The following is a 21,135-nucleotide window of genomic DNA, read 5'->3' on the forward strand; positions in this document are numbered from 1 at the left end:
TTCTATTTGGGATGATGAATAAGTTCTAGAAATGAATAATGGCGATGGTTGTATACCACTGTGAAAGCATTTAATGCCAATGAATTACATACTTAAAAGGAGTTAAATATTAATTTTATTATATATATTTTGTGACAATCCTAAGCAAAGTGAGGAATCGAATCTAGAACACAGGTGAAAGATTAGCTTTTGATAAGGTGGGATATCTCTTCTATTTTAATAGGAGGGAAAGGGAAAGCAGAAAAGATGTATGCAGATAAAAAGTCTGAATAGTCTTCATGAACTAGTAAGCAAGTGGACCAAAGAAAATAAGCAAGCTTTCCAGACAATGATGATGGTCCACTGGCAGGCTTATGAAACCTTAAGAAGAGACAAGCTCATAAATAATTATCAACCCCAAAATGATTTTCTAAAATATCTGCACTATGTAGTGGTTAGACAAGATTATCTCTAACAGCCCTTGGTTTATGATTTCTCTGAAATTCTAAAAGGATGACATCTACATGTTAAATGAAGGAAAACAGAGTAATTAATGGTAGATGGTATATAGTTTAAACATTTCTTAAACTTGCCTGTTCATAGGAATTGAATCACTTGAAGTATTTATCTCAGGCCTCACTCCAGACCTAATGAATCAGAATTTCCAGGAGAGGAACCTGACATTCTAAATATGTAGCCGGAACTAGCAACTCCAGATTATTCCTAGGATCTGGCATGTTTGAAAAACTCTAGCCTGGAAATGGCACTCGAAAGCAAAGAACAAGTTGAGTAGAGGAGTAGTAGGAGGGTTGGAGGGAGATAAATAGAGACCAAAGAACAGTAAAAAGTAAGACTACTTTTGGAAGCAAGAGACATAATGCCAGAGAAAACTCAACCTTTAGTACAAATCAGAAGGCAAAGTGGGGAGGGGAGAAGGATTGTGTAATCAAGGGAGAAAATGCCTGTAAGAAAAGTTCGCTTCTCATGCATTAAAAAAAAAAATTCATATAATATCAATAAAAGTTTAAGCAATTATATTTGATATACATATTGTTCTGTCAATAGATTATATAGTCCTTTAGATTAAAAACTTAACTTCACAAAGTTATCCTCTATCAATTGCTGAGAGTGACATAAGCTCAACTGTGCTCCAAATACATATACTTTTTAAGACAGTTCATAAATCAGTTAAAAACTTGGAAGATAGCAGCTTTATTCATAATTGCCAAAACTTGAAAGCAACCAAGATGTCCTTTAAGAGGTGAATGGATACACTATAGTATATTCAGACAGGAGAATATTATTCAAAAAAAAAAAAGCTATCAATCCATGAAAAAGACATGGAGGAGCCTTAAATGCATATTATTAAGTGAAAAAAAAGCCAATCTGAAAAGGCTACACACCAGGATCCCAATTATATAACATTCTGGAAAAGGCAAAACTATGGAGACCGTAAATGGTAAGTGCTTGCCAGAGGCTGGGAGAGGAAGGAAAAGAATGAAGAGGCAGAGCACAGAAGATTTTTAGGATGCAAAAATACTCTGTATGCTAACATAATGATGGATACATGTCATTATACATTTGTCCAAACCCACAGAATGTACAACACCAAGAGTTAACTATAATGTAAACTATGGACTTTGAGTGATTATGATCAGTCAATGTAGGTTCAACACCTGCTAACTAATATACCACGGGATGGGGAGGTGGATGTTGACAATGGAGCAGGCTGTGCAAATATGGGGGCAGAGAGTATATGGGACATCTCTGTACCTTGTCCTCAATTTTGCTGTGAACCTAAAACTGATCTAAAAATTAAATTCTTCAGGGGCGTCTGGGTGGCTCAGTCGGTTCTGCATCCAACTTCAGCTCACCATTCATGGGTCGAGCCCCGCATCAGGCTCTGTGGTGACAGCTCTGAGCCTGGAGCCTGCTCTGGATTCTGTGTCTCCTTCTCTCTCTGCCCCTCCCCTACTTGTGCTCTGTCTCTTTCTCTCTCTCAAAAGTAAATAAACATTAAAAAATTTTAAAAAAAGAAAAAAGAAATTCTTTAAAAACAAAAGAAAACAAAACAAAACTTGGGGTGCCTGGGTGGCTCAGTCTTTTAAGTGTCTGACTCTTGATTTCAGCTCAGGTCACAATCTCGCAGTTTAGGAGTTCCAGCCCTGCGTTGGGCTCTATGCTGATGGTGAGGAGCCTGCTTGGGATTCTCTCTCTCCCTCTCTCTCTCTCAAAATAAATAAACAAACTTTTAAAAAATTTTAAAAAACTTTTTTAAATTCCCCAAACCTCAGAAGAACACCAAGCTAGAAATACACTATATGGACCTCCCCCATCATCCCACCACGCACTGAGGGCAGGGGTTAATTACTCTACAAAACTCCTGTTTTAGGAAGAAGCCTGTTTAAGCTGATTGTTTAAAAAACAGAAAGGAAAAAGCTAGCCGGCAATCTTCCTAACCTTGTGACCTGTGAATGGAAAAGCATTCCCACTTTAAAACATACAGTGAAGGGGCGCCTGGGTGGCGCAGTCGGTTAAGCGTCCGACTTCAGCCAGGTCACAATCTTGCGGTCCGTGAGTTCGAGCCCCGCGTCAGGCTCTGGGCTGATGGCTCGGAGCCTGGAGCCTGTTTCCGATTCTGTGTCTCCCTCTCTCTCTGCCCCTCCCCCGTTCATGCTCTGTCTCTCTCTGTCCCAAAAATAAATAAAAAAACGTTAAAAAAAAACATACAGTGAAAAAGCAGTGTGAGTCAAAATGAGTTAATTATAAGCTGTACTTAGAATGAGAGGGGAAAAAAAGAACCAAACCTACCATTCCTATGCTGGTTTATTTTATAAAGCCAGCTACTTAAAATATTTATTTCTCCTTTTATATAACACACTGATGTGTAGATCGTAAAGAGTTTCTCAGTTATTTACCAAGCTACAAAGCACTGTACTAGTTTGACTCTATTAATTAGTACTACCAATTCACCATAAAATGTTAACTATAGTAATCAAAGATGAGGAGCACCTAAAAAGCCCCTTTTAGGCCTTGCAACAACCCACAATGGAGAAATAACATTTGTTGATTTTCTCTGGGAAAGAGACATTACCGTTTTATAGTAATAAAGGTAATATTTATAAGAACTTCTACCACCACTTAAATAAAGAGCTATGATCCTCAATAATAGACTTCAATATTGTATGTATACAGAAAAAATTTTTTAAGTAGAACTGAACATATGCACATTTGCCAGATAAAACAAAATCTTACTATGGAAGATATGTTGCTTTTTAAATCAAGTGCCTCTCTCCTCCACACATACATATACACATCCTCCTTCGTATACACCCTTCGATTACTTAGTTGATCTAAGATGAAAATAGTCTCAGATGGCGATATTTAAAACAACTCCTGATTTAACTTCACTATATTTTTAGTGTTTTGTTGTTGCTGCTTTGGCTTGCAATTCATGTACAGAATTTACAATCTATAGCCTTGCTGGTCTGTGACCAGCAAAATCAGAAACATCTGGAAACCCATCAGAAATGCAGACTATAAAGCCCCACCCAGACCTACAAAATCAAAATCTGCATTTTATATACACATAAAACTTGCTTACCCTCACCTGTAGGATTTAATTCCATTCAGTGACAGAAGAAAAAACAATTCTTTGAAGATCTACCACTATTCATCCTTGGGAAAGGTCACAATCAAAATGTGACCTTCCTCATCTATAAAATGAACGCTTGGAAATGGCGCCCACCTACTCTACAATCCTGTTGGTCCATAAGATGACTAGAAGACTATTCTAATTTTCAATCAGTTTATCAACTGCCATAGGATTTTTATAAGGAGGGGAGCCAAGGATTATGTACTTATTACAGAACCAAAACACTTCAAAGTTTAAAACCTTAAAAAAGTTTTTAAAGGGGTGCCTAGGTGGCTCAGTCGGTTGAGCGTCCAAACTTCGGCTTGGGTCATGATCTCACAGTTCGTGGGTTTGAGCCCTGCATCAGGACTCTGTGCTGACAGCTCGGAGCCTGGAACCTGCTTCGGATTCTGTGTCTCCCTCTCTCTCCGCCCCTCCCCTGCTTGCACGGTCTCTCAAAAATGAATAAACACTAAAAAAAATTTTTTTTAAGTTTTTTAAAAAGCCAATAATTATAAGATATAACACCAAAGCAAAAAAATCATAAATTATACTTATTCCTAAAACATATATATTTTAGGGAGAAACATATTCTAAGTGGACACTAATTTTTCTCCATTCACTAAAAGATTCCACAAACTTTTTGATCAAATTGTTATTTAGCCAATGAAAAAAACTTAATTAGATCTGGGGCACCTGGGTGGCTCAGTTTGTTAAGTGTCCAACTCTTGATTTTGGCTCAGGTCATCATCTCACGGTTCAGGAGTTCAAGTCCTGTGTCGGGTTCTGTGTCAGCACAGAGCCCACTTGGGATTCTCTCTCCCTCGCTCTTCTGTGCACACACACACATGCTCTCTCTCTCAAAATAAACTTAAAAAAAAAAAAACTTGGGGCGCCTGGGTGGCGCAGTCGGTTAAGCGTCCGACTTCAGCCAGGTCACGATCTCGCGGTCCGTGAGTTCGAGCCCCGCGTCGGGCTCTGGGCTGATGGCTCGGAGCCTGGAGCCTGTTTCCAATTCTGTGTCTCGCTCTCTCTCTGCCCCTCCCCCGTTCATGCTCTGTCTCTCTCTGTCCCAAAAATAAATAAACGTTGAAAAAAAAAAAATTAAAAAAAAAAAAAAAAAAAACTTAATTAGATCTGAATAATCCTACAGAATTATAAAAATACCATGCTGTGTCAATACACATGTAGTTCTTCAGATTAGAAACAAATTTACAAAGTTATCCTGTATCAACTGCTGAGAGTTAAGTAATCAAATTTGAGGATCAGTTTGGTGTTGCACTAGGTACTTATCATGAACTTACCTCCTTTGGTGTTAGAATATGAGTTTTATAGAATATGAAAAGAAAAAACACCTTTATGTGCATCCTCACTTTGCCTCTACAATAATTTAAAAATATAAAAATAACAGGAGCTAGAATTATTCTTGCAAACCTACATTTTACTTCCTCCAACTAGTGCAGATAAGTTCTAAAGTAGTGCTTCCCAAACCTTAATGGGTCTATAAATCACCTGCAAAAATGCAGATTCTGATTCAGAAGATGTGGGCAGGAATCTGAGAGTCTGCAGTTCTAGAAAGCTCCCTGGTGATGCCAAATTCATACACAGAGCAAAAAGCCCCATCATTTACAATATTAGGCCATGGTGTGCAAAGCATTGGTCTTGACAAGCACTGGTTTCCAAGAAGATTCCTAATTGAGCAATTTGACATTTTCTCATCCTTATCTCGCGATACTTAATTCTCCATCATTCTTGAAACCCAGAAAACTTGTATCCTAAATCTTCCTTCTACCGCTCCTTCTTTTTGACCTCTTTTCCACGTTCCTCATACTTACATGTGGGTGCATCACAGGATTTCATTCTCAGCTTCATCTCTTTTCCATTCTAAGGCTGTCCCTGGATCAGCTATATGCTAATGGATCCAACCGCTCCATCCCCAGCCTACACACGTCTCCCAATCTTAGATCCATATATTCAACTACCTAATAGACATCTATAACCTTTAGTCTTCCCAGGTACCTCCAACACAAAATATCTCAACCTGAACTCATCAACTGCTTCCACCCCTAAAAACTAGCTTTTTCAAGTCTGTATTAACTTTGTGACCAGGACCACCATCTGCCCACTTATCCAAACCATATTTAAGACTCTATCCTCCCTCACCAAATGCAATTCATCTCATCTTCTAATTATTTCTCAAATTTCATTCCTTCCTCTCAATGTCAATATCAGTTTAGACATCAATCACTTCTGATCTGGTTATCATAGTCATCTAACAAGTTTTCTTGCTTCCAATCTCATTCTCTTCCTCAATCCCATGTGAAGACATTACTGTGTAATCTTGGCAAACATAACTCGATAGCATTCCCCTATTAAAATTCACCAGTGATTCACCATTACCTTTAGAAAAAAGTGCTAACTTTCTTTAGGCATATCACATAAAACTCCTCACAATCCTGATCTTGTCTCTCTTGTCTTAACTCCCACCACCCCCCCCCCAACGGTCAACATGTGTTCTTTCCATGTCAAGCTCCCTGAAAGTACCACATTCTCTAATGCCTCTGTGTGTTTGCCTAGGCTGTTTTTCTCTTTGCTTAAAATGCCCTTATTAAGCTAAGTACTAATCTTCTTTCAAGACTCTACTCAAGCATCACATGCTTTAAAATGCCTTTTCTAATCACCTTAAGTCTGTTAGGTAATACCACAAACTGTGCTCCCCGTATCACAAGGTTTCCCCTATGCATACCTCTATTCTAGTACTTAGCAAACTGTATTATAATTTTGGTCTATACATCTCCTCCACTAGAATGAGCTCATCAATTAGTCCTTCTAAGAACAGAATGTCCAGTACATGGTATGCTCTCAATAAATGCTTGCTGAATAAACTATCTTGAAATAATAGTCATAAATAATGATTATGGCTACATATTTAAACTATATAACTTCCAAAAACTGTCTAAGATAACAAAAAAGTATCTTCAATTTAAGAGGCTTCACAGAACTTCTCAAGACTTTATTAAACAAAGAAGTCCAAAATATTTAAGGTATTCACTTAATTCTCAACAACCTAAAGGTACTGATTAAAAATTAATAGCTTTTTGAATATTGTGTTAAACTGGGATATTTTAATTTCACTAACTACAGTGTTAGACAAATAAAAGCACTCGTCTCTTCTCCAACGGCTGAAATAAAGAATTATGGTAAAATGATAGGCATATTTTTCAAGTGGCCTAGGTTAGTACCCTCACTTCTACTTACTAGCTACATGAACTTGGGTAACAAAGCCTCAGTTTCTTCAGAGGAAAACAGAGATTAAACTGCTTACCTATACCATAGGTCATTTCAAATATTCACATGTGAATGTGAAAAGATTTCTATAAACCATGAACTGCTGGATTCATTTCAACTACTGGGTTAGCTGCCACCCTAACATCTGCCAAAGATTTGACAGGTGCAAATTTCAAGTTTCATGGACTACTTCAATCTCTCATACCCACCCCATATTTCTCCTCCAATGACTGAAAATTCACAAATAGAATTAAGTTCCAGGATTACCACTGCACAAGACTTATTCAGTAGTCCTCAATATTCTTATGTGGTTGAAGTGCTTAATGATACGTAATTTAATAATAATCTGGTATGTTCTTAAGAAGTTGTTATTTTATAAGTCCAAAGTAAATCTCAAGGTAAGTTGTTGGTACAGTCATTTAAATTTCAGCTCCATTTTTAAAAAATTGGAGGACAAAAATCAGCAGGGAATATTTAGAGATACTTTTTTTCATTAACTATTTAGACTGGGTACTACTGACAAGCTTGATCCACTATAAACTAACATGAAAGTTAAAAAGTTACCATTACAAAGCCAAGACTTTTTCACCCAAATTTCTGGCCTCTTTCTCAAATATGCTTGTTGGTCTATCAGTAAGAGAAAATTTGCTGCATTTTCTAAACTAAAAAAGTGATGAAGCATGTTAATTCTGCTCTCAGCAGTATCTTTCTTTGTTAAATAGGGACTTATGGGGATTATGGCCTATATCAGGAAAACGGTTTTCAGTCCCTTCTCTACAATATTTATAAAAATAGGATTCTTAACCTTCAAAGGGCAAAACTCCTTTAAAAAAAAAAAAAAGTAAAAGTAAAAAGAAAATCTACTACAAAAGTCAGCACTTCGGTACCTGATTGTGGTAACAAGGCCAAAATCCAAGACGAAGCCCTTTATTGCACATCGTGTTCCAACATCTTGGGCAGCCCCATCTTGCGACCTCTCCAGATTGGCTGCTCCTGCTCTCTCTACTGCAGAGAGAACTTCAATTAGAGAAATTCTGAAGCTCATGAATCTAAACTGGATACTCCCCTCACTGGAGGCAAGGATGGGAAGAATCATTAAAAAGATTCAAGTTAGAGGAGGTTTCAAATAAATCCAAGTGGCTTGAAACCACTCTAATGCAGGCAGGCAGCTGAGAGTCTTATTATGCAACAGTCTATTTACCTAAAAAAAAAGTCTTAAGGAAAAGAATGGCCGCAAATTATTAGATAACCTGAAAAAACAGGTTATATAATCATAAATCTCTAAAAAGCCAAATATTCTCTACTAAACTTGCATAGAATTTACATCTATGATACAAACTTATAGCTGACCATTCATATTCACAATTCTTATGAGAAAAGGAAGTTAAGAAAATAACTAGGACATGTTATTTACTTCTTTCTATACCCTAAAATAACTTCATTCAAAAAAATGTTCAGTTAAAAACCACTGTTAGGAAGGAGAGATTTCCCTGCTGACTTAAGCCTAGCTGCCCAAGCAAGGCTTTAGAAAATGTCTTCACCTACAACAGTGCATAGGCAGAAGGAGCAGAGGCTATGGCGGTCTTCCTAGTGACACTTCCAAGTCATATAAATGGGATATGTTTCTGGGATAGACTGCCAACAAGTTACTGAAAGAAGAGAAACAAAAACAGCAAAAACCTGGCAAATAAATAGGTCAATGCCCTCATGTGTTGTATCATGCCGTAAGCCAGTCTTAACTAAAGTTACCTAGATGCTACCAGCTCTAAATTACATCCTCCACGCTAACATTACCTGGTTTGTGAAAGACTGGATTCACAAATTCAAGCTGGTTTTCCATAAAGACTTGTAATTATGTACAACATATATAAAGCATTTCTTAGACCCAGTAACAAGCCACATCCCCAAGAACTTCAGCAATTAAGACTTTTCGATGAAAGCAATAAACTAACAATGTGAATCCCCTTTACCACTGTGAATTTTTATCAAGTGTGCTGGTATGTGCAAACAAAACAGAATGAGGTTAATACTGTCAAGATACCGTATTTACTAAATAATTTAACAGCGATTTTATCTTACCTGAGTGTGAAAATTTGAAATGGTGGTTGTTTCGATATCTTTCTTGCCCAGAATCTCCATTTTCACAGGAGTGTTGGGGAAATTAAAAGCAAAGTAGTCCAGGAAGTCTGGGAGATAAGCAGCCGCTCCATGCACTATTGCTAAAGCATAGTAAGCAGCATTTTTCTCATTTTCACTGAATGTCAAAGCAAGAAACTCCTCAGAAAATCTCTCCATCTCCATTGGAGACAAAAATGAGAGTTCATCCATGTAAGCATGAAGGACAAGTGCACCACCATTGGACTGGTGTTCCTCATGAATAAAGTTGCTAAATTTAGTACCTGTTTTTAAGAAATTTCTACGAATAGAATGTTCCTGGTGAGTCATAAAAGGTGTTTGTACTCCCTGGGGTACCCGATATTCTTGCATGCCCAAATTTAATCGGCACAGCTGTTCATCTTTCAGATACCTGAAGGACTCCTTATTTACTCCTGAAGTGCTATTTATTTGTCCTTGGGTGAGGATTTCCTTACTGATGCGGGTCAGGCCAGCACAGACGGTTTGTACTTCCTTATTGTACATTTTAAGGCGTCTTCCTCGCATATCTTCTCGGTGTTTCTTTTTCTTTTTCTTCTTTATTTTCTTCAAGACAAAATCATCAGCTCTCTGGGTTTTACCATTTTCATCTGGTGTTTCTGGCCACAATAATTAAAAAGAAGTTAGTTGCTAGGCCTAGTGTTAACATACAAACTTCTTAAGGTACTTGATCTCAAATTAAATGGCCTATTCTGTTTCTCTGAATTTGCCACGTTTGTAAAATCAATGAGACAAAGATCTTAAAATACAATTATATTCTGGGTTGAAAACTATGCTAAAAAGTAGATAATGGGAATGTAAGCATATAATTTGACTTGCAATCAAAAGTAAAGGAAATATCCAAGTAATTTCACATATGCCATACTATATGGAATATCCGTTCAGTAACCACTGTAAAATCTAAACTGAAGCCTGTCATATTTTGTCATGACACATATAGGCAAATCAAACAAAGGCAAATTAAGCTGTAAGACACCATTCTGCCTACCAAACTGGCATAAACTTTTCTTTTTTCGGCATTTTCATATACTGTTGCTGGAAGGATAAACCAGTACGAATTTCACGAAGGGCAATTTGGCACCCACCAAAATGGGTATATACACCAAAAGCCTTGAAAATGTTTTAATTCTCAGACCCAGAAATTCCACTCCCAAGGAAAAATTACCTGAGAAAATAACTGAAGATACACAAAAATATCCACAGCAGTTATTTAGGGACTCCCCTAAATGTCTATTCTAAGTACTAGGATATTGATTAAACTCTGGTAATTACATACTGACAAAATACTACCCACCCATTGTAAGTTACATTATAGATGAAATAACTGATGGATTACAAGGTTATAAAATGCTTACACTGCCAATCTTCCAGGAAGCATTCTCTAACAAATTCATCTCTACCCAATCTGGACAGCTACTCCTACCAAGTGCTTCGTTAGCGCTGTACTTCCCTATCACAGCTCTTAACCGCATTCTGTGTTATCACATATCTTCTACCTCTCCTCTAGACTATAAACAATCTAAGAAATATAGATCTTACCTTTCTTTCCAGAGCATCTAACATGTGTATAATCTGACTCCATGTTTATAGTAAACATACATTAAGTACCCACTAAGTGCCAGGGACATTTCTGGGCACTGGGGATATGGTGCTAAGACAGACACAATCTAATCTCCACTCTCTTCAACTTTACAATCTAGTTTGACAAGAAAAACAAAGTATCAGTAAGCTACTCTAGATGCAGAGGAAACTTCTCTTTGGGAGGTGACATTTAGGGTGAGTCCTAAAGTAATAAAACAAGCCAGGCATGTTTTCTAGGGGAAAATATACCAGGGAGAGGCAAAGGACCTAAAGACAGGAAAAAATCTGTATGTTTTGCACATATACAACACAGAAGAATATCTGAAGAAATACATACCAAAGTGTTAATGGTAGTTATCTAGACTGGAAGAATTATAAATATCTGTCTTTTTTGCTTATCTGTATTTTCTAATTTCCTATCATAAACATACATTACTTTTAAAACTAAAAATTCATCTTTAATTTTTAAGGGATCATCATGGATTGACAAAGCCAAAATAAAATAGCATCTCTCATTTACTAGACGTTAAAGATATCTAGCAAGAAATCTTTAGGATTAAATAGTCCTGACCAACCTTTCAAGCTCGATGTGGTATTTACTATAGAATTTGTCCACACAACAACAGTATTTCTGACACAATTCAAGTAATTCAGTGTTAAGACAGATACTCCAATTAATCCTATCGCTACACCTGGGAAGAAAAAGTTCAACAAAATTTACAGTAAATAATTTATTTGGTATAATATGCAAATATGATAGTTGCAGTACTCTATACAAAATTATTCCAAATCGCCAACTATTACAAGTTATAAAAACTTCTAAAGAAAACATAAGTCAAAAACTTTAGTGTATAGATACCAAATGACTTACATTCTGTTTAATATCTGTTTTTAAACAAAAAGAAAACCCTTCATTTGCAAACATCACTTGTAATGAAACTGAGATCATACACCAAAATTATACATGTAATCGGACTGCTTAAATTGCCAAGAGAAAAAGCAGTCCATCTTTTACTCTATATACAACTAAATATTTGACAATTTGTTAAAACACTTAGTCATTTCTATTTCTTACAAATAAAATTAATCTGAACACTTTTCCTGCATTAAAAATTGGTAATTTAGGCAATTCTCCCAAGCAACTAAATGTTAATGCCATTAAATATAAAGGTTAGACCAATTTTCAAAGAGTCCTCTAATTACCCTCTGCTAAATGTTTTAGCAGTTTCATGGGGAAAAAAAAGAAAAGAAAAGAAAAGAAAAGAAAAGAAAGAAAAGAAAAGAAAAGAAAAGAAAAGAAAAGAAAAGAAAAGAAAATATCTTTGAATAGATCCTGTTATTTTAAGCTTCAGAGGAGGTATTTGGTATGCAGGAAATGAATTGTGACCTAGATCTGCCACTGAAATTAACACCAAGAAGGTGCTGCCTTGATTGTAACACATTTTCTATATTACTATCAGCTTACCAATGGTATTTCTAACATGGCCAAGTCTCTGTGGGTTTTATTCCAAACACATTTCAACATGGCCCATCAAAAAAACCACCGTACAGGGAAATGAAAAGGACCTTAAATTGATCGTAATCTCATATTTCAACATAATAAAGTTTAAATATGAAATAAATTTCAATCCTTCTCCTCGCTAATCCTGTTTTTCAAAGTTTTATTCTTAATCTAAGGCTGCATATAGAGAGCTCACCTTTGCTTATAGAGAAATGGGAGCCTACTTGTGTCATACTAGGTAATGAATTTCAATGAATAAACAAAATTTACTTTTGAATAATTGTGATGACAACTAATTGAAAATGACATACATATACAAACTTGTTAAAGGTTATTACAGTAAGATAGCCCTTGCTGCACTGTAAGAATGTCAAGGTTGTCCTGCCTTGAAATAAAAACATTAAAATTCAATGTCTTTGCAATATAAATGTATCAAATCAATATGCTGTACACCTTACACAATGTTACATGTCAGTTATGTCTCAATTTTTAAAAGTACCAATGTCTAAAGTTTTCACAATCTTTCCATTTCTGAGTTGATTGCTTTAGCTTTCCAACAGAGAACATATTCAGGAAATAACATTTTGAGTATTCCCTTCTAGTGCAAAAGCTCAAATTTATCAACAGTTCTTTTACAGAAAAAGAGCCAAGCTACTCTATTATCTGTGATTAAGGAAAGCTTTCATATATCAGACTATGAGAGTAAATATAAAGAGAAGTATGTAAGTTAAGTCTACAAAGGAAGATACATTTATCTGAGAGACAAACTGCTGCCTTAAAAAATGTCATTATAACTAGAACTAGATTAATATATGACACTATCAATAAAATCCTCATAGGTGCTAAAATTATCAACTATCAAATAGCCTCATTTAACATCACTATTGAAAAAGTTCATTAATGCAAAAATATTTAGCTTTCCAAATATTACAAAACTTAAACTACTATCACCATTCTTACCCTTGAATTATACCTAGAACTGAAAAAAATGTAATATCCTCAATTCTTAAAAATCATGGTGGATATACATTTTCAAAGCAAGTACAATTTTTTAGATTTTATTACTCATAATAAAAAAAAAAGGCTAAAGTTTTCTGAAAATAAACTTTGTTGTCTTATTAGGGGTCCTTCCCATTTCATATAAAAACCTGACTAAAAAGATCATTGTATGTTTATAACACTGCCTTACTTTACCACCCCCACCCCCATCCCTTTACATTATGCTGCTTAAGAGTGGCTGGCTGGATTTGAATCCCTGCCCCTAGACCTTCCGCTCAAAATATTACCTTTCGCAACTTCATTTCTTTGCACCTTGTTCCTCATTGGTAAAATGGGGGAAAGTAACAGTACCTCCTCATAAAATCAGTGTGCACAGTAAATGAAACAAAGTACATAAAGTACTTAGAATAGTCCCAGAACATAACAAATACTCAATACATGTTAACTATTATTACCCCAAAATAGTTGAACGACAGAGGCAGTACACAGTGCTAGAAGAGCAGGTGCTTTACAGTTAGAGACCTAGCTTAATGTCCCAGCCCTAGTGCTTCCTGCTTAAGGGCTCTGTAAAAGCTCTTAAGTCTCTTTAAACTTCAATTTTCTCATCTTAAGATGTTAATTCTAGTATCTACCTCACAGAGCTATTGTAAGGATTAAAAAAGACAATAAATATAAGACCATCATCACACTACTGAAAATACAGTAAGTGTCACCATCATTATTATCATTTTCCCAATGATATTTGATAACATTCCTTGAAATAATTGGCAATTATCTCTGGGATATCAAAATTAGAGGTAGAAATTACCGACCTACAATACAATGTAGTGTATTCTAAGAGAACCCAATAAAAGGACAAAAACCTCTGAAAGAGGGAAGAAAATAATTATTCACCAAGGATCTATTAGGTATCATATATGCGATCTCATTTTAATCCTCACACAAAATCAGCGAAGTAGATATTAAGTCCATTTTATAGAGAAGAAAACAGCTTGATATAAGATGTTCTGTTATCATAGGTCCCAGAACTAGTGGGTGACAACCAACATTCAAACGCTCATCTTGTCGGATTCCAAAACTCAAACTTTTCCCATACACTACTACACTACACTCTTCCTTTCTGCCTTCTCAATCAACCCCTCTCTACAACACCTCCTGTGAGATGATCAACTAAAATTACCTGGTTACAATTAATGGAACTTGAGAAGGACAAGGACCTAAAAGAATCTCCAATAAAGGGAGCATTATGTCATTCAACAAATATTTTACTGAGTGCCCATTACATGATAATTCTGCATGATCACAAAGATGGCGTTATTTATGTTATGCAAAAATGTCATGCCTTATAGACTTTCCCCATCCCCTCTCTAGGTGGGTAAGGAAGATATCAGTCCCTGAAGTTGTTGCTCTGATAAATGAGACTATCTATTTATTTTACTTCTCTGTATAATCAATCCCCAAATAATTCCTCACTCCTATCACCAAACAGAACTTGGATTTTAAATTCCTGCCAACAGCTTTCTCACATCACAGAAAATTTCAATTAGTTGTCTGACTTGGGGACACTCCCTGTGATAGAAATTGGGCAGTTGGTCAAAGATGAAAAAAATGTGAGAAAGGAAGGCTGACTCACAAGTGAATACAAAAGAGCAATCCTGTCATTTAATGACACTAAAGAAAAGAGCCAGGGGGATGGACTCCCCCCTTGCCTTTTTTTTTTAACAAAATATTGAAATATTATTAAAATCATAAATTTACTAAGCAAGAATTTAAAATAATCTTTGAGCAAGTTTGTTCTATGTTTTATGAGCGATAAAAGAAGAAAAAAAATTCAGGTTTCAAAATACCAAGATAACTATCAGTTGAACCGAAACTTGAACCTGTTGTTTACAAGAAATAAAAAAACATTTTAATATCTCTTTATTAACTTAACAATCCAAATGGGCTTAGTGAAAAGCGAAGTGGACCACAAATCAAAAAAAAAAAAAAAAAAAAAAAGGGTCCTAGGGGCACCTGGGAGGCTCAGTTAAGGGTCCACTCTTAATTTCAGCCCAGGTCATGGTCCCAGAGTTGTGGGATCGAGCCCAATAGGGCTCCGAGCTCAGCATGATGCCTGCTTGAGAATCTGTCTCTCCCTCCGCCCCTCTCTTCTGCTTGCATGCCCTCTAAAATAAAAAACTTAAACAAAAACAAAACAAAAAAGGGGGTCCTAGATTCAGTTCTATCACTTACTAACTAGAAAATCTTAAGCATGTCACTTCACCTCTTCAAATCTCACTTTAGTTCCTATCTTAGAGATGAGAAATTGTTGTTTCAACTATTTATAAGCAACTCCAAACATCTGGAATCTGAAATTTGTGATTAACTTATACATGAAGTTGGATTCAATACAGTTGGGCTGGTGTGAAGGAACGTCTTTCAGCTGAATGATCTATCTCTGAGATTGGCAAACTGTAGTGCAAAAACCACCACAGATGATACATTTGAATGAGTGGAGTAATGTCACAAAAAAGCTTTATTTCTGGACACTGAATTTAAATTTCTCATGATTTCCACATCAGGGATTTTCTTCAACCATTTTAAATGTAAAAACCAGGGGCATCTGGGTGACTCAGTCAGTTAAGCAAGCGACTCTTGATGTGGCTCAGATCACCATCTTCTGGTTCATGGGTTTGAGCCCCATGTCAGACTCCATGCTGACAGCTCAGAGCCTGCTTAGGATTCTCTGTCTCCTTCTCTCTCTGCCCCTTTTGCATGTGTGCTCGCTCTTGCACTCTCTCAAAATGAATAAACATTTAAAAAATAAATAAAAAATAAAATGTAAAAACCATCTTTATTTGACAAGTCATACAAAAACAGGTAGTAGAACTGATATTTTAAAAATGTGTAAAAGCCATCCAATAGAAGAATAGTCTTCAACAAAGGTGCTGGAAAAATTCAATATCCATAGGCAAAAAATATGAACCTGGACCTAAACACCTCACACCTTACACAAAACTAACTTAAATGAATCAGAGATGCACATTAAAAATTACAATTGTAAGAGGAAAAAAAAATAGAAGAAAATCTTTGAGACCTGAGTTTTGAGACCAAGACATGACACCAAAAGCATGATCCATAAAAGGGGAAAAAAAAAAAATCAGTAAATTAGACCTCACAAAATTTACTTAACTCTAACTACTAACCTCCCTGTTAAAGGAGGGAAAGACAAGCAACAAAAGTGGGAGGAAATATTTGCAAACCATATATCTGACAAAGGACTCATACCTGTAATATACAAAGAATTCTCAAAAAAATTCTGTAAAAAACAATTCAATTAGAAAATGAGCAAAAGACAAAAGACATCTTACTGATGAAGATATATGGCCAGCAAATGATGACAAAAAAAGATGTTAAATATCACTAGCCACTAGGGAAATGCAGCTTAAGTCCATGATGAAGTATTACTACACATCTATTAGAATAAATAAAAGAAAAATAGTAACAAAACCAGATACTGGCAAGGATGTGAACAAAGTGGAATTTTCATACGCTGCTGGTAGGAATGTAAAATTGTACAGATATTTTAGAAAATAGTTTGGTAATAGCTTAAAAAAAAAAACAAACCTAAACATACATTTACCACGTGACCTAGCAATTGCATTCCCCGAGAAATGAAAATTTACATCCACACAAAAACCTGAATGTGAACATTCACAGAAGCTTTATTCTAATACACAAACTGGAAACGATCAAAATGTCATCTTAGTAGGTGAATGGTTAAACTGTGGTATATCCATAACATAGAATACGACTGGGCAATGAAAAGGACTGAGCTATTGATACATAAAACTTTAATGGATCTGAAGAACACCATGCTAAGTTAAGGGGGGGGGGGGGGGGCTTCAAAAGATCACACACTGTATTATTCCCTTGATAACATTCTCAAAATGATGAAATTATTGAGAACAGACTGGTGGTTGCTAGGAGTTAGGGAAGGGAGAGAAACATAGGTGTCTAAGACTTTCAAGAGATTACCACAAGGGGGGATCTTTGTGGTGATGGAATAGTTGTGGATCTTGATTGCAGTAGTGGTTAAACTAATCTACAGGTGATAAAATGGCACAATTATACACACACCATTGCACCACTGTCAATTTCCTGGTGTTGATATTATACAATAGTTATGTAACACATAACCATTTGGAAAAACTAATGAAGGGTAAAAACTTCTCTGTACTATTTTTGCAATTTCTGGTGAATACATAATTACCTCAAAATAAAAAGTTAGGAGAGTTTCTGAAAATCTGAGAATAAGGGAGGGAAGACCTAGCTCTGTGAATAGCCAGGGTCTAGCCACTCTTCTTATTAATCTTAGACTTGTTTCAAGGACCAAGTATGATAAAAGGCAGTTTTAAAAGCGTCTAATATCAGCCAGATACTGTTTTAAGTACTTTCCACATATTGCCTCATTTAATCTACATAACCTTGTAAAAAGAAGTACTACAACCCCTTTGTACAGACAGGAAACTGAAAGAGGTTAAAGAAATTTGCCCAGGATCAAACAGTAAGTAATAGAGCCACAAGTTAAACTTAGATTGACTCCAGAGGCATGCCTCCTCCACACCACTGTAACAAATATAAAGATGTTCAGCCAAAAAGAAAAAAAAAAAAAAAGGTATCGATCAAAGTGTGTGCAAAAGCCTGGATTAAACAAGGGTAAATCAGGTTGTTTTCTGTAAGGTTCTCAGAACTTTTAAAATGCCAGTGTATATCTTGTATCTAGAAGGCTACAAGATATACTTTTTCCTACATTCCAGTGTATATGGCCACGCAGCCCTTTCCCTGCAGAATATATAATCCAACAGTCCCTCATTCAAAAGTTAAAACGTTTAGGGGCGTCTGGGTGGCTCAGTCGGTTAAGCATCCCACTCTTGATTTCGGCTCAGGTCATGATCTTACCATTTCTGAGTTAAGCCCCAAGCCAGGCTCTGCCCAGACAGGGCGGAGCATGCTTGGAATTCTCTCTCCCTCTCTCTCTCTCTCTCTTTCTCTCTCTATGCCCCTCCCTGTGCCCTTGCATGGCACTTTCTCTCAAAAATAAACATTTTTTTTAGAAAGTTAAAATGTTTAAACTAGACTTATTATGGTGATCCTTCTGCAATATATACAAATAGGGAATCGTGTTGTACACCTGAAACTAATATAACATTACATGCCTACTGTATTTCAATTAACAAAAAAAGATAAGATGTTTAAATTACCCGATCTTAACCTTAACCCACCTCTTCACATATTGGCAAACTACAAATTACAAATGCTTCAAGCTACATTGTCCAATAAGTTAATCAGAATTAAATAAAATTTAAAATGAGATTCCTCAATCATACCAGCCACATAAAAGCCTTCAAAACTTGTTTCAAGGGCCGCATATGCCCAGTGGCTACCATACTGTACAGCAAGCACAAATACAGAACATTTCCATCACTAGAGAAAGTTCTGTCAGACAACACTGAGTTAAAGGTTTGTTTTTGTCTGTTTTTTAAAGAACACAGGGCCTGTGAGTCCTCAGAGAAGCGCCCTGTTGTTTATTATACATGTAATTACCACCATCCCTCCATAAAAAGGGGCTAGGTCAGAAACTTTTGATGGTGCTGGCTACTGTCATTCTGATTCCAAGGCAAAGGGAAGGAGTAAGCAAGGAAAGGGGAAAAGTAAATAGCATAAAAAAAGAAAGGAACAACATGCAGCTAGGGGAAGACGCTTGAACTGGGATTCAAGAGATCTGGGTTCTACTTCCTGTGGTGCCAATGATTCATTAAAAGAAAAAAATTTTTAATGTTTGTACTTGGTACTGATTAACTGTAACTTAATTAGACAAGTCGCCTCACTACTTTGGGCCACAGTTTCCTCTTCCACAATACAAATTTAAATTGGATGATCTCTAAGATTCCCTCCAAATCTGTGTGGTTAAAACACACACATAGAAGAAATGAGGTGAGAAATAAAAGAGAACAAGATCATCACATATTGGTGGTGGAAACTGGCACTCCTGTCAGCTTGGCACAAGTTTTATTCCTGATAATAACACCTGGATACCACCAAAGTTAGAAAGATTTAATTCAGTAAGTATTTTTTGAGCAATTATTTGCAAAACACTGCACTATTTGTACGTAGAACCACAAAAAACTTGAGTCAAGACCAAGTACGTGGAAGAAATCCAAGACTCAGAAAACTTTACATTGAAAGACTTGTTCATTAACATGTAATACCCCATCTGGCCCAATGCGACTATATAAGCATCTTAAAATCTTCTTGAGGAAATACAACTAACAAGCTATATGAAATCATATACAAACACACGGTATACTCAAACTTCATACCCCCTCCTTTCTGCGGAGAATACAAATAAATGTTCCATGTACTTGGGAACAGGAAGACACCAATATTAGTAAACCTAATTTCTCTAGATTCCACATTTAATTAGGTAGTCCTACATTTCCTGGGTTCGGTATTCTTGACTTTAGTGTGGGCTCTTGGAATTAAATAGTCAATTTTTTTGTGTGCCAGAAAGAATAAATCGCAACGGGAATTCTTCCTTCTAACGATCCATTACAGCACGTTTCTCACTTTTCTCACTTTTCAGAGGCACGGTTGGTCCTATTTCCTAGGATCATAAAAGACAGAAAACCTTCTCCATTCCTCTATCGAGAAGTATTAATATAAAATTAAAAATTATTTCACCTCCGTATAAAAAAGAACCACTATAAACTACGTTTGATATTTTACCTTGCAGAAACTAAAGCAACCTGAGTCGAGGAACCTGTGTTAAGAATTCAAAGTCATTAAAGCCCCACACCATACCCGTGAATATTTTGGAGCCGAGGAGAGTTTATATTAAAGATTTCCACAAAAGAAAACAAGAAGAAAGGATTTTAGCGACAAGCCTTTACTTTAGAAAAGCAGTTTTTAATACCCCAGCTACTAATCCCACGCCAAGGACCGCGCGGCGCGGAAACCCTGGCGAATTTGAAAACAAACGTTGCTAAAGGCTGGGGGTGAAGGGCGGGGGTGGGGAAGGGAGAGCCGGGTAAGGGGGTTAGTAACTGACAGCTCGGCCTCGAAACGAGAAGCCTCAAGTAGGTCAGGCTGTGTCAACGGTTTGAAATCCAGGGTCCACCCCAGTGGGCTTAAGGGAGTAGAGCAGCAGGAGGTAAGAAGGGGTTTGGCGTCTTTCAGTGCTAAAGGGGCGGGATATCGGACCTAAGGGAGACCTAGAACCCGAGCTCGGGGTAGTTCGCCTGCTCTCACCTCTCTTGGGGGCCTTGATCAGAGGCACCCCTCCAGTTCTCTCCCCGTTTTCCTGCTTGTCCTTGTGCTTGAGATCGCCCGGAACGCAGGAGCTGGGGTCACCATCGGAGCCGCGGTGGTGATGGTGCTTGTGCCGCTCCTTGTGGCCCTTATGCTTGGGCCCGGCCGCGCTCACCGTCAAAGGAGAGAAGGTGAAGAGGGCCGATGTGCCTGGGGCCGGGAGCGGGGCAGCGACAGCGGGCCCGGCGGGTGCCAGCGAAGGTGGCGGCGGAGGCGGCAGGAGCAGAGGCTCAACAGGGCCTGGGACGGTTGGGGCTGCATTCGTTGGCGGCAGCGGCCCGGGATGTTGGCGGCTGCGACGCCGCCGGTGAGGGGGAGCGAGAGGGGGGTCCTGGCTCGGCCGCCCCCGCTTCTCCTGAGAACCCCCACTGCTCGCTCGGCGCTGCCGCTTCACTCCCCGCGGCGAGACCCCAGCATGGGGTTTCTCCTTCCCTTCTTTGTCCGGCTCCTCCTGCGCCGCCACCGCCCGTACTACGCGCACCGCTCCGACCTGCGCAGCCATTTCACCCACAAACACACATTTAAATGGCCCGACCGCCCCCCCGTCCGCGTATCGCGCAAGCGCCGCCCGCGCACGGCCCGCTGGGCATTGGAGTCTCTTCCCCGCCCTCCACTTCTCGGCCGTTCTTCCTCCGGAGCTGAACATGCC

The 21,135-nt window shown here is 37.5% G+C and overlaps 1 protein-coding gene across 3 annotated transcripts in view; it reads right to left on the reverse strand.

Annotated features, from left to right (window-relative positions):
* RSBN1 (round spermatid basic protein 1) overlaps positions 1 to 21,135 on the reverse strand; it is a 47,952-nt gene extending 26,817 nt beyond the window's left edge. The window contains exons 1-3 of one of the 3 annotated variants that reach the window (XM_030324906.1): positions 20,427 to 21,135; positions 9,429 to 9,654; positions 7,789 to 7,903 (exon numbers count right to left, since the gene is read on the reverse strand). In XM_030324906.1, the coding sequence (XP_030180766.1) occupies positions 7,789 to 7,903; positions 9,429 to 9,654; positions 20,427 to 21,132 (1,047 nt within the window). In that variant the 5' untranslated portion in view covers positions 21,133 to 21,135. Of the gene's footprint in view, positions 1 to 7,788; positions 7,907 to 8,980; positions 9,655 to 20,426 lie in introns of all 3 variants that reach the window. The other 2 variants (XM_030324904.1, XM_030324903.1) reach the window with 2 other exon arrangements.

This window comes from Lynx canadensis, chromosome C1, assembly GCF_007474595.2.
Source record: "Lynx canadensis isolate LIC74 chromosome C1, mLynCan4.pri.v2, whole genome shotgun sequence".
NCBI lineage: Eukaryota > Metazoa > Chordata > Mammalia > Carnivora > Felidae > Lynx > Lynx canadensis.